Here is a 14,224-nt window from a genome sequence, read left to right as displayed (position 1 = left end):
GCCCGAATTTAACCTCTTGAATTCCAGCTTTATCTTCATATTGTGATATTTCCTACTTTCAAAGACACCACTTATACTTATTAGTCTACTGAAGTCATTCCACAATATCTCCACAACTCGGAACGTACCACTTAGTTGAGCAGCTCGTCTCCTTTCTCCCAAGTTTTCCCAGCCCAAACTTTGCAACCTTTTTCGTAATGCTACTCTTTAGTTGGAAATCACCCAGAACAAATCGAGCTGCTTTTCTTTGGATTTTTTCCAGTTCTTGAATCGAGTAATCCTAGTGAGGGTCCCATACACCGGAACCATACTGTAGTTGGGGTCTTACCAGAGACTTAAAATGCCCTCTCCTTTATTTTCTATCTACAACCCCTAAATACCCTCACAACCATGTGCAGAGATCTGTACCCTTTATTTACAATTATATTTGTGTGATTACCCTAATGAAGATCTTTCCTTATAGGATTTTTCCTATTTCTAAAACTCACAACCTGACTTTAAACCTCATTTATCATCATACCATTGCCTACAGTCCATCTCACAAGGTTAAGATGATCATATTATTATTATTATTATTATTATTATTATTATTATTATTATTATTATTTTTGCAAGGGATTGTGGAAATTCTTACATGAGGCACTCATGAAGGGTCCGCACTCCACAAGTGTGTGGGATTCCTACCCAGTGAAAACCACACACCCATTTTCCCACGATGTTTGCTTCTACCCCGGAACCGTTCTCACATTACTTCAGGGTAGTGTTGTGCTTTTAGTCATTCAGACTTCTTCTTCCTTCATTCACCTTTCACTGATGCTCAAAAGTATGCAGATCCCTCCTCTTCTGGCGCAGGATACTTTCCACATATTCTGTCACCCTATCCCAAGTTTCGTGAGTTCTCAGCATCACAAGCACAATATTATCTGGCGTCAGTACTTCGAGTTCAGCTTCCACAATACTTCTTTCTGTCAATCAATGATCACACACAAAGAAAGTATGTAGGACGTCATCTATATCACAACAGTAAATGCATTTTGGACTGCTGGCTATGTTCAATTTGTGGAAAAATTTATGGAAGTATCCATGCCTTGTTAAAATCTGAGTAATATAGTAATTTACCTCACCATGAGTCCGTTCAATCCAATCACTTAAACATGGTATTATTCGCTTTGTCCATTTCCCTCGAGGATCGCTTTCTCGTCTGTTTCCAATGCTCCATTTGACGGCTATGGGCTAACTTCTTTATGCGTTTCTGTCCGAGTTCTCCTTGAGTAGGCCAGATTTCCTGTCGTTCAAAATCAAGTAATTTAATAGGTGCTACTCCAGCTATGGTGAGGATTGCAGGTTCGGATACCATACGATATGCACATGCTATTCGCAATGCTGCTCTTCGTTGTTCTGCAGCCATCATTCTCCTATACTTTCCTATCTTCAGTGATTCAGCCCATACCTCGGAACCATACAGAAGTACTGATTGGACTGTCGACATCAGAAGTCGTCGTTTGTTGGATCTCGGGCCTTTGATATTGCCCATCAGTCGACTAAGTTCAGTCATGTATTTCGCTGCCCTTTCTGTCACCCTCCGGATATGATGCCAGAATGTGAGTTTGGTATCAAGCATAATGCCTAAATATTTCACTCTCTTAGTTGTTTCAATGGCTATCTCTCCAACTTGAAATGACACGTTGGTCTCAATTCTTTTTCTTGTCAAAAGAACAATTTCTGTTTTATGATCAACAAGTGTTAATCTGTGGTTACTCATCCATCCCTTTACCCGTCGCATAACTTGATTCATTTTAAGTTGTGCCAGTTCCAGATCACAGGTCACTATCAGGACAGCCACATCGTCAGCATAACCTATAAGTGTTGTATCTTCAGGCATCTCTAGTTGCAGTAAGCCATCATAAGTAATATTCCAAAGGTCTGGACCGAGAATGGATCCTTGTGCTGCACCAGCTGTAATCCATTTAGTCTTTTGTCCACCCTCTGAATTATACAGCAGTGAGCAATCTTTCAGATAGTCTTTCAATATTCTCATGAGATACTCTGGAAGCTTGAATGTTTCTTGAAGTGCTTCCAACATGTCCGTCCATCTTGCTGAGTTCAAAGCATTCTTCACATCTAAGGTCACAAGAAGTGCCACTTTACATGAATAATGATTGCCCGTTTGTGCTCTTTTGGCAGTGTTCACTACTTCTAATACTGCATCAACTGTTGAATGTCCTCTCCGAAAGCCATGCTGATGAGGTGACAAGTCCCCAGCTTGCTGAACTCCTGAGAGTATTCTGGGCTGTAGGAGCTTCTCTAAATCTTTTCCTGCAGTATCAAGCATACAAAGAGGTCTATACCCCCCAGACTTCCCTTTGCTGATCAAAACTAACCGTGCCTTTTTCCATCGATTGCTAAAAATACCTGCCATGGGGCAATTGTTGTACATTTCCAGGAGCAGCTGTGGACAGAATTCTGCCGTTATCTTCAGTACTTCGGCTGGTATACCATCTAGCCCTGGGGCTTTCTTATTTCTGAGAGAACTAATGGCTCTTTTTAGTTCTTTCTTCTGTGGTGAAAAACGGTATGTCGATTGGTTGCCTTACATCTTCATCAGCAATCCTCTCTGGATGATCAGGGAACAAATGATCCACTATTTCTTTTATGGTTTGCGGATCCATGGTTGGATTTGATAGCACCCCAAGTTTCTTCAAGACGACCTTATAGCCCAGTCCCCATGGGTCGTCATCTACTTCCTTAGCCATTGCCCACTATCTGTCAGTTTTACTTCTCTTGATTGTATTTCTAAGTTCTTTCTTTGCTGATTTATATTCTGTCATGAGTGAGACATCTTCCTGGCTACCTCTATCTCTCTGCGCTCTGTGCCTCAGTTGTAGACAATGTTTCCTCAACTCCGAAGTTTCTTCAGTCCACCAGTACGCTGGATGTTTACAATTTTGCGGTTTCCTTCTAGTCATAGATGCATCAAAAGCTTGTTGGAGGAGCCACATGGCGAGTTCGACACGTATGTTAGCCATATTATTTCCTGTATAACCGGAACATGTTCTTGATATATCCTCCATTTCTGTATGTAGTGTATCAAGAAGTTTCTCTTTATCTCTACTGGCTGTATTCCATTGTTGGTTCAGTAAATTGCACAACATAGTTCTTAACTGTGGATCTTCTTGGAGCACATAAAAAATGATGTATTGGTGATCACTTCCCATATAGTCCTCTGTCACTCACCATTCAGTGATCCTCGATGAAATGTCTTCTGATGCAAATATAACATCAGGTATTGTTCCCCTGCAACCTGGTCGTCGGAAGGTTGGCACATTTCCTATGCTGATGACTATCAAACCTGTCCTAGCAGCCATCTCCATTATATGTCATTCTCTAGAGTTCATAATAATAATTGTTCCAGGGTTATCTGTGGATCACAGAGCTGAAAGAAGGTGCGGGCTGGAATGGGCCTATCTACGAGAGTCAAAGATTAATTTAAAACTTTAAAAATAAAGGTTATATTTCTTATCAGAAATTAAATTTTAACAAACAACATTTCAGGTAGAGGTAGTTAGGTACAAAATAGAAAAGACAGGAAAACCCCAGAGAAGACACGTTACAATTTGAGCTTCAAACTCATAATTTACAAGGTCCCAACATCGCAATTGTTGCATTAGACAGGTAGAAAAGGATAGATATCTCCCAAAACACAATTTTCAAGAGCACTTTGCTCCAACGGTTACAAGTTACGGCCTCCCAAACGCACCACACAAGTATCTATTAAATACCAGAAAAAAGCTCACATGCTCTAAAAATGCAATCAAGGCGACTGCGCTCCCAACCCTTACAGCCTGATTAAAGCAACCTTTAAGATTACATTAGAGATTAGAGTTTCCTTGCTTAATAGAATTACAATTCTAGGCCTCTCTAAGCACAACCTACAATTTACAATGCCATATTAAGTACATTTTTGATTACACAGGGGTATCTAGTACCCATACTACCAAGACTTCGTGAAGAAAAACAGGTTATATTACTGGCCCAAACGCAAAATATATGGAGGTGTACACTTGTGCTCCTTGAAATCAGAAATTAACACCCTACTTGGGCTTGCAGCCCAACGATGCAGAGGCTAATCCCACACTACTGAGGTAACTAGAAGGACAAGTTAACTTATGATTTACAAGAGAAAACCATTACAAAATTGTAGTCATCTCAAGATTAATTGAAGGGGAGTTCAAGAGGGTAACACACTCTCTATCACCAATTTACAGTGTAAGTCCTTAGGACTTACATGAAATTTACATGAGAAAGAAGAAAGTTTACATTTTAGGAGTTGACTGTTACATAGTTGAAGATTGGAACTTTCCCCTCGGGTCAGCTTGTGGAAATAATTAATTAGATGGAAAAACTGTTGGCCATTACCTTAGCTGATGTTCTGCCTGCCAAAGTTTGAGGCCTCCACCTCCTGTCTTAACACACACACTCAGTAAAACGACAATCAGAAAGACAATTTAATGCAAAAAGGCATCAGCTTTTATACCTGAGAAGGCTGTGAACTTAAACCGGACACACCCTCTCATTTTTATTGGTGGATAGAATAGGTACAAGAAACGATTGATTGGCTGAAAAATAAATACTTGAAAATTCTGATTGGTTTGAATCCCATGTTGGCGGGATGAATAAGAAGTGTTGCAAACCTTGAAGTACCAAAAATAAGGGAAGTCAGTTCAATTCAGGAAACCTATAAACACCAAACTTCTTTAAATTATTAGTTGGTCCACTTTGCATCAGAGTGCATGACATTAGGTTTTTTAATACAGACATCTATGGAGAAAAGTCGAAAACTTCTTGAAATAGTTGTGGTAAACACCCAAAAACAAAAGAAATCCAGTCAGTTTAGGCAACCTTACAGTACCACATTAATCTATCACTTTAGTAGTGACATCTGTTGACCAATGTCCCAACTTCCTGCCCTAGCAGTTTCTAGTTTTGTATGATAGATAACGTTTTTCAAGGCACTTCTTTTAAATGCGCGGGGTTGAGGTGTACCTTCTGGTACAATAATAATAATAACTATAATAATGATGATGAAGATGATGATGATGATGATGATGATGATGATGATGATGATGATGATAATGATAATAATTGTACCGGTTGGTACACCTCTACGCCGCACATTTGAATTTTCCGCCTTAAAGTACTTCTCTACTGGAGAAACCCTGAACTTTAACACCTTAACGAACTCTACTGGTTATCAGAAGATGTCACTGTGTGTTTTGGATTTGCTTTTGTTTTTCATTGATCAAGAAGTGTGGACATTCTCTAACAGATGTCTCTACAAAAAAACTATGATAATGCACTCTGGTGTGAAGGAATGAACTTTATTGGAGAAATTTTGTATTCATAAGTTTTGTCTTTACTAAATTTTGTTCTCTTATTTGTGGGTTGGCAATATCAAGCTTTCGTTCTGCCAGTTTTGAATTTAGCCAATCAGTAATTTCTGTAATTAATTTTCCTCCAATCATAGCTTTCTTCTTCGAATTTCCATGTGTAACTCTTAGCTACCCAATAAAGTTGAGTGGGTGTGTCTTGATTATTCATGAAAGGTCTTGAATCTTCCACGAGGGTTTAAAACTGCTGATTTTCTCGGATCTTGGCCATTCGTATAACATCTTTCTCAGTGTGTGAATATGTAGCAGGGGGCGGGAAGTGCCTCGTTCTTCAGTCAGCAGCTCGTCAACAAGGTAATGGCCTCTTAACACCTTTATTTCTTGCTAGCTCAGCAGTTTAACTCGCGGGGAAGGTTCAAAACCTTTAATATGTAACCAACCTTTTCGAAATGTAAATCCCATTTCAGTCTATGTAAAAACTACAAATTTCTTTAACTGTAAAGCAGGGATAGAGAGTGCTCTCCCTCTTGAGTTCCCCTTCATTTTGAAGCTGAGGTGACTACGTTTTCATAACCGTTTCTTCTCTTCCTTCATGTATTAAAGTTTTCTCATATGAGTCACCCCCCTAGCTTGGGATTAGCCCCTGTGTATCGGCCTAGCGCCACTTAGGTTTTAAAATGTGTATTTAGGAGTGCAAGTTCACGCCTCCAGTCCTTTCTGTACTTTGGGCCAGTAACTTAACCTGATGTTTTTTTTTTTCTTCATGCAAAGGCCCTGTAGGTTGGGTACAAAATACCCCTGTTTCTTTGTAAGTGTGCCTTGAGGGCAGTTAGAAGTAAAGTTTGTTGTGGCCTTTGATAGGCTTGTAAAACTGAGAGCAGGTCTGCTCTTTCTGGTATTTTGGAAGGTGCCTCTAGGAGGCTTGACATTACTAAGCGGGAGCAAGAGCTCCATGTAATTAAGGATTTTCTGCCCTTTGGTATTTTGTGGTTGTGAGCTGAGAGCTCAAGGATTGATGAATGTGGGCCTGTAGCCCAGAATTTGTAAGGACCCCTTAACTGGTGCTTTCTTTGTAAAGTTGAATTGTACCTGATTTTCTTTGTTTCACCTAGTGGAAATTGTTAATTGTTAAAATTGTTATCAGTTGAAAATATAACCTTTATTTAAATTTTAAAATTCATCTTTCGGACTTGTAGTTAGACCCATTCCAGCCCGCACCTTCTTTCACCTCTGCTGTTCCACAGATACCTCGGAACAATAATAATAACAATAACAATAATAATATTAATACAGTTATTATAACAAGTATACACGGTGGAAAATAATAAGGCAGAGGGTTCCGAGAATGTACTGAGTGGCAATGATAAATGCGGTTAAAGGAAATGATAATTTCAATAATTAGTTACTTTTACTTCAATAAATATACTGTGTACATTTCCGACCAGCGGGGGTTAACAACTAACCATTGCAGGAATAATTTCTAGTGCGAGTTTAAGTTACACAAAAAATTTAGCCCAAGATTCGTAGGTGATTACATTACCAAAAAAAAAGGGTGATGAATACAACTTTAGCAGAAGCAGTTCAGCTAGGCCCATATGTGTACATACATCTGTGCTGGAAATTTTTACAAACACTAATGTGCCAGGGGAATGTATTTGGACAATAAATAAGTGGTATATAAATTTAGGTAAGCAAAATAAGCCTATTTAATATGACAACAATCAAATTCACTAAAAATTGTGTGACAAATAATGAAGTAGAAGCTAAGGTTGTTAATTCTTATACAAAATATCTTAAGGATCTATATACTGTGAATGATTTTAAAAAAATTTAACTAGATATAGGATAGACTGGGAAATGGAGGAAGTGAAGGAAACCGAGAGACATGACCAGATTTTATTTTTGTTAGATGCATTAAGCTATGATTCCAAAACACATGAGGATTTGCATAATACATTAAATGTTAGAACAGTTTGAATACACCGAATGACAAAGTGAGCCCTAAAGTAGTTCAAAAGTCTTTAGCCCCTTGACACAGAATGAAAATTTTGGCCTGTAACTCAGTGAATCCTCCAACTCCATCAGCAACAATGAATAGAATAATAGGAGAAGGTATGTCACATTATTTGCTCTGTATGTCTCACCTTGAAAATAGTTGCAGTAGATGTTGCAGAGAACCATCTCTGTCCAAGGTAATGTTCTCGCACATCCAGCAGGGAACGGGCTCTCATCGCACCTGCCGGGTTGGGCCGCTGGCACATATTTATATGAATGTGAATTCATTCTAGAAATTATAAGAAATAGAATTGATGTCAGGAGAGCGGGAGAGTCAGGTAATTGACTAAGATGGCTGCCAGTATGTGAAGAACAAGAGTGGAAGAAAGTAGTTTTAGAATGAAGTACCGTGGATATGTCAGGAATATTTGTATCACAGTACAAGTGGAACCAGCTTTGCAGGTGTAGTGTCACCCTATGTCCCAGTTTCGGGACAATACTGGTTTGGAAGCTCTGTCCCGGTGTGCCGTCTGGTTCATAGTTTAACCGAAAATAATAAAAAATAATTCACACTGTTTCACTCTTTGTAAATGATCGTGCGGTGTTGACATGTTTTCAGAATAATTTTACCTTTAACATTGACTAGCTAAAATCTATACTATGTGTTGTGCCATGTGCAGTACTATTGATCAATCTAGTTTATTTTCTGGGTTGAACCGTGTTGTTGTTTTCTGTTCATTATGTGCAGTTTGCCAGCAGTTGGAATACATTGCAGTATTCTTTGTAAAGGTGACTGAAATACCCCTACTCGATCCGAGGTAATCAGTCTCCCTGGCAGCAATCACACTTCAGTCACCTTGACAAAGAATACTGCAATGTATTCGAAACATCGGCAAACTGTACGTAATGTACAGAAAACAACAACACAGTTCAACCCAGAAAATAAACTAAATAATTCTACACACCGTGGAAGCTTCACCTCTAAGATAATGATCAGTCATTTAGCTCTGGGAAAACATAATGTAATAATGCAAGTAACCCGCCACCTCATTACTGTCCTCTGTGTTCTTTGGTAAATGTTATCTTTCTCTTGTGCTAGTGTTTCTACTTTTGTTCCAAAATTATTGTAAGTTTACCAACGAGCTTCGGAAAGAATATCCAGTTTTGAAAACACTGTGTAATCAAGAAGTCAGAATTATGTGTTCACATTGTGGCAGTGTTTTTTCTGTGGAACATGGAGGTCGATCTGATATCGTAGAGCATGTGCGGAGTGCGAAGCACAAATCTGTTCTATCAGAAGCATCTATCATATATCACCTCGTATTTCAAGAGCACAGATCCTCAGAACAAGGAACTTGCAATGGCTACTAAAGAAGCAGCTTTTGAGTATCACAGCACCTCTCATGATTTCAGTTGAAATCAGCTGACTGTAGTTCAAAACTAATTTTGCAACTGCTTGATGTAAAATTTTGTCTTGCACATGGAAAATAATAATCCGTGATATGCACAGTTTTAGCTACTTTATCAAGTGACGAAGTCAAGGAAGATTAAAAGAAGCCTCTTTTGTAACTGTGTCCATTGATACCTCTAATATGCAGGAGTTAAAAATGTTACCAGTGTTAGTGAGGTATTTCTTACCTTCAGAGGTAGTGAAAGCAAACCTTTTAGACATTTTGTCAATTTCAACGGAAATGTTGGAAATATTGACCGACTTTTTAGTATCTGTCATCAAGAAGTATGAACTTGAGCAGAAAGGAATAGGTTTCTGTGCAGATAGCTTCATCACAGCCTTTGGGGGAAGAGGGGATGAAAAGAGGTGGAAAAGACATCCAACTAGGCCTGTCGGAATTGAGGATTTGGGCAAAAGTAAATGTCAAGAAATCTAAACACATTCTCATCAGTTTCAAAATACCTGAGAGCCATGACTTATTTACGAAGTTTGTTTATCTTCCCAAAAGTGGTACTAGGTGATAATCTTTGGTATTAGTTGAGTTAGAGTGTTTATTTAAGATTAAATATTTCAACTGATGATAATGTAATGATTGTGATTAATGAAATTTGCCCAAACATTTGAGAATTCAAAGTGTCCTGGTTTATGGAAAACAAAATATGGTAACCCCATGCATGAGTGGCAATGATTAAGTTGTGGATTGTATTATATTTCATTATGTATAACATGGAGCTATGCTTGGAACCAGCTTTGCACGTGTGGCAATGATTAACTTGAAGATCATATCATATTTCATTCTGAGCAGCTTGGAGCTGTGAGTATTATCTCAAAAAGTGTGATATGGGAAGAATAACAATGAGACTTACTCAATCACAATAAAGAACTTCACTTGTCATCAGCATCCTTGTTTATCTATTTTGTAAAGTCATATCTCCTAATTTCTGAACATTGCTACTATCTAGTGACTTTACGTCGCACCGACACAGATCGGTCTTATGGTGAAGGTGGGACAGGAAAGGCCTAGGAGTTGGAAGGAAGTGGTTGTAGTTTTAATAAGGTACAGCCCCAGCATTTGCCTGGTGTGAAAATAGGAAACCATGGAAAACTATCTTCAGGACTGTCGACAGTGGGATTCCAACCCACTATCTCCCAGATGCAAGCTCACAGCCGCATGCCCATAACCACATGGCCAATTCGCCCGGTCTGTACACTGCTAAGAGTAATCAGCTTATTTCCATTTTAGTTCAAAACAAATTAGGACCTCTTGCTTCATTATGTGGCTGGAGACAGCTTAGTCATCAGCTATGTATGCCTAAGCTGCTGCACCACATTCAAATTACATTTAAAAGAATGAATAAAACCACAAAATAATGAACTTAAAGTAAATAGAGAGAGACTGAGAGGTGAGGAATTCAGGAGATCTTATCTAAAAGAGTGATGAGAATGGAATTCAGGAGATCTTTTCCGAAAGAGAGAGAGACTAGCAGCAAATTTGCCTTAGGCCGAAGTTATCGCTAAGTGATATCACTGTTATAAACATCTTCATGGGATTTCAAGAGGAACACTAAGGATGGGACTTTGTTCCGTACCGTGTAGTGAAGGGAACAGATCTGTCTATGTGAATGACGTTTGACTAGGATCTTGAGATATACTCGATCCCTGGTGGTCAGACAATTATTATAACATCAGATGAAATTTTGTACAGAGGAAAGAAATATTAATCTGAATCTGACACATTTGAGTTTATCCGAACCAACATGAGTAAATGAGTATCCTAGAAGCTTGTGGTCAGGTTTACTTCACTTAGCACACATTTAGTATTGATGATGCCTCAGAAACATTAAAGATGAAATATATTTACTTCAAGGACAGCTCTTCTTGTGAAAATGTCAACTCTCATCTTACTGAAAATATGGATTATAATCGTAGAGAAAACAGGTGATTAGTTGAGCTTTGTAGTATAACATTTTAAAAGACAATAATGGCAATAATAGGAAATTTTCTCCAAAAACAGTTGGGATAATGACACTGATTAATAAATATTTCATGAAAGCTTCATGAATTTGTGAAAATAGTATTAGATATAGCCTTACAAGTATTCTTGAAGTTAATACAGTGTTTTCTAGTCCATGGTGCACATAAATGGCAGACCAACAGACAGATGAAATCAAAATATCAAACCAAAACTGTCTCATCCGCACTTTATCAAGAGATATTTAATGTACAGATAAAAATCAAAACTTAGAATGCTATGTTGAAAGATTAAAATATAACCCAATCAATGACTGAGAGTATGGAAACCCACTGCAATGTACTTCATTAACACTTCTTTTTTTCTTTCAGATTAGAAAAAATTGAAGATTTGGTAAGTAACATCTAACAGTATTATTTCAAAAACCATCAGCCAACTTCTCAGTTAACACATTTAGTTGTTTTTACTGTAGCAGTCAAATAAATTGCAAAAGTTGCAAAAGTTTGCTAATATTTGTATGGGTGCATTGTTATCTATTAATATCACTGAAGACCTTCCCTTCATTTGAAACACAAAATACAACATTTAGAACACTAAATCACTTTTTGCAATCAGTAGAAATAAGTGACAAGCTCTCATACAAGATATACAGGAAACCCACTCAGACTTCACACGCAAAAGACAACAAGACACACAGTTAGCAGGACTGATTAGAATGATGCACAGAGCATTGAGCACAACATATTTAAAAAGTGAAACACAGACAATAAAACAAATTTCCATAGAAAGCAACCACACACCTGACATAGTAAATCGATTATTAAGGAAATAAAGAAAGAAAACCAGAAATACCAACTATGCCATTGATGACAATTGCAAACAGCGTGAAATTCAGTACAGATCTCTGGTGTACTTCATTTTCTTGAATGTAATATTGAGAAAATGCATTCCCTACTTCGATTAAAAAAAGCCAGAGGGACATGAACTTCTAAGAAAAGTTGGTAAATTTTCCACAATATTGTGACTGGTGTTGTGTGGAGAGAATCCCATACTGCCAGGCAGTATTGTAAGGTACGTTTAACACAGCAGCAAGGCGTTCCTTTCAGAGAAAGGGCACCTGTATAGCTCTCTCCAGTCTGGCTTGATGATTGGCGGCAGACTGATGTGAGCGAATACCACAAGAGACCTTCCTTTTCCCCTCACCCACACAAAACACCAGCTAACCATCCTTTCAAATAGGCTGCAAAGGCAATTTGTAAAACATTTTGTCCTATAACTATTCAGACATTTTGATTCTTTACCTGGCTTGGGAATTATCACAATTCCCTCATGCCTCTGAGATGGAAACACGCCCTCACCCATATTCTGTTGAACACGGTGAGGATATCATTGAGACATCAGTCACTCAAATATTCAAGCATTTGATTGTGGATTTTGTATGGTCCAAGAGCCATGTCCCTGCATAGAGCAAGTGCAAACCGCAACTCCCACTCCGTGATAGGCATGTTATAGGGATGTGAAGCACTAAAGGTGAAAGAGAGATTGTGTGCCTCTGTTTTGCACTTAGTTAACAGAAATGCATGGTCGTATCCCCCAAAGCTGGACGTATCTGAGAAATGTGATGCGATGTGGTTTGCAATAACTGAAGAAATTGTAACAATATCTCCATTAATGGAGATTTCTGATACTGAGGATAAGTTCTGTACTCCGACAATATGGTGCAGTTTTGTCCACATTTGTGATGACCAAGTATGTGCCATCATGGAAGTCACGTACCTTTCCCACCTAGAATTCTTACTTTCTGAAATAAAAAAATGGGCCTTAGATCGCAGACTTATGATGGTGATGCGATTGACCATCATAGGATGTCGACGATAATGATTAAAAGCCCATTGGCAATCACATATGGCTGCTTCAATTTCGTCCATCCACCATAGGACCTGTTTCCTGTAAGGGGTAGCGGATGAGGAAGGAATTGTTTGCTCTGGAGCAGGCAGAATTCTAGTTGTGATGGTAGAAACATGGTCGTCAAATAACTCCAGCATATCAGGAGGTGGTGGTGGTGATTATTGTTTTAAGAGGAAGTACAACTGGGCAACCATCCTCTATATAACACTAATCAGAGAGAAAAAAATGGAAGGGGTCCGACACTTCAAAAAATGAAGGTATCGGCCAAAGTAAGACAAGAGCCACGAAGGGCATGAAAATGAAAGACTCCCTAGGCCTCCATACGTAATACCGTCGGGGTCAGAAAATGACAAGAGTTGACCAAGAGAGGTCGGATAGGATAGATGAAAGTGAGGAGCCTGGCACAAGTAAGTCGAAGCAATGCCAGGACTCAGCTAAGATCCCCGTGGTCGCCAACCCACGCTCCAAAGATCAGAGCCCCTGGGGCCTCTTTTAGTCACCTCTTACAATAGGCAGAAGATACCGTGGGTGTTATTCTACCGCCCCCACCCACAGGGGGATCCAGCATATCATTGATCATCACTGCGCATTTTGAAAATTCTCACCAATTTGTCCTCTGAAGTAACCTTTGCGTGAGTAATTTGAACTCTCTTTGACTCAAGAGTATGAAAAGTATCAGGAAATGGTCGCTATCACAGAGTTCATTGTGTACTTGCCACAGTAACAGGGGAACTAGCGCACGGCTGCACAAGGTGACATCCAGGTTTTAGAATGTGCCATGTGTGCTGCATAAATGTGTTGGTTCCTCCCTGTGTTAAGCATACAAAGATCGAACTGGATTATCATATATAAAATACCTTTATAAATTACAGGTTGCACAGAAACTAAACGAACAAGATAAAGATGCCCAACGAACCTTTGTGTCACCACAAGAAATGAACTTCATAACTAATCCATATTGTCAACCTTGAGCAAGTTTTAGGAGTGTTTGAGTAAACTCCTCCTTTACAATACTTGAAAAGTTTTAGGTTGTATGATGTTTCCTGGAACTTTTAGCAGCTTAGCCACAGATGCAAAACAACATGCTGATGTCGAATGAGGTTCATTTTCACCTAGACAGTGGTGTCAATAAAAAGAATCACAGATACTGGGCGCTATTTAATCCTCTGTTAGCTGCATGAGCAACTCATGCACTCTGAATGTGTGACAATGTGGTGCAGCGTGGCTTCATTTGGCATTATCAGTACATAATTTTTTTAGGATCTTCATAGCTATGCAGTAACGGTTAATAGCGACTGCTACCTCCAAATGTGAAATGACTTCCTCCTTCCAACGGTGAACAATGACATATGTTTCCAAAATGTCTTGCGGCGGCATATTCCTGATCAATTGGTTTCTCAATTTGGCGACTTTAATTGCCCAGCACGATCACCCAGTTTGACTGCCCCTGCCTTCTTCTTGTGGGGGATAATTGAGGACTCGAGTATATGCTACATGTCCACATACCATAGC

General features: G+C 38.9%; 1 protein-coding gene across 9 annotated transcripts in view; it reads left to right on the top strand.

The window, feature by feature from the left end:
* Window positions 1-14,224, top strand: part of LOC137503444 (uncharacterized) — a 366,746-nt gene that overhangs the window by 142,234 nt on the left and 210,288 nt on the right. For 6 of the 9 annotated variants that reach the window (XR_011019124.1, XM_068231027.1, XM_068231025.1 and 3 more), the window contains exon 12: window positions 11,176-11,197. The exons of the other annotated variants lie outside the window; for them this stretch is intronic. Coding sequence is in view for 5 of the 6 variants with exons in the window: in XM_068231027.1 (XP_068087128.1) it covers window positions 11,176-11,197 (22 nt within the window). In the remaining variant the exon portion in view is untranslated. The remainder of the gene's footprint in view (window positions 1-11,175; window positions 11,198-14,224) is intronic. 9 annotated transcript variants of the gene reach the window in all.

Source organism: Anabrus simplex, unplaced genomic scaffold, assembly GCF_040414725.1.
Source record: "Anabrus simplex isolate iqAnaSimp1 unplaced genomic scaffold, ASM4041472v1 ctg00000124.1, whole genome shotgun sequence".
NCBI classification, from domain to species: domain Eukaryota; kingdom Metazoa; phylum Arthropoda; class Insecta; order Orthoptera; family Tettigoniidae; genus Anabrus; species Anabrus simplex.
The sequence above is the reverse complement of the archived record's forward strand: the minus strand, read 5'-3'. Positions and strand labels throughout refer to the sequence as shown.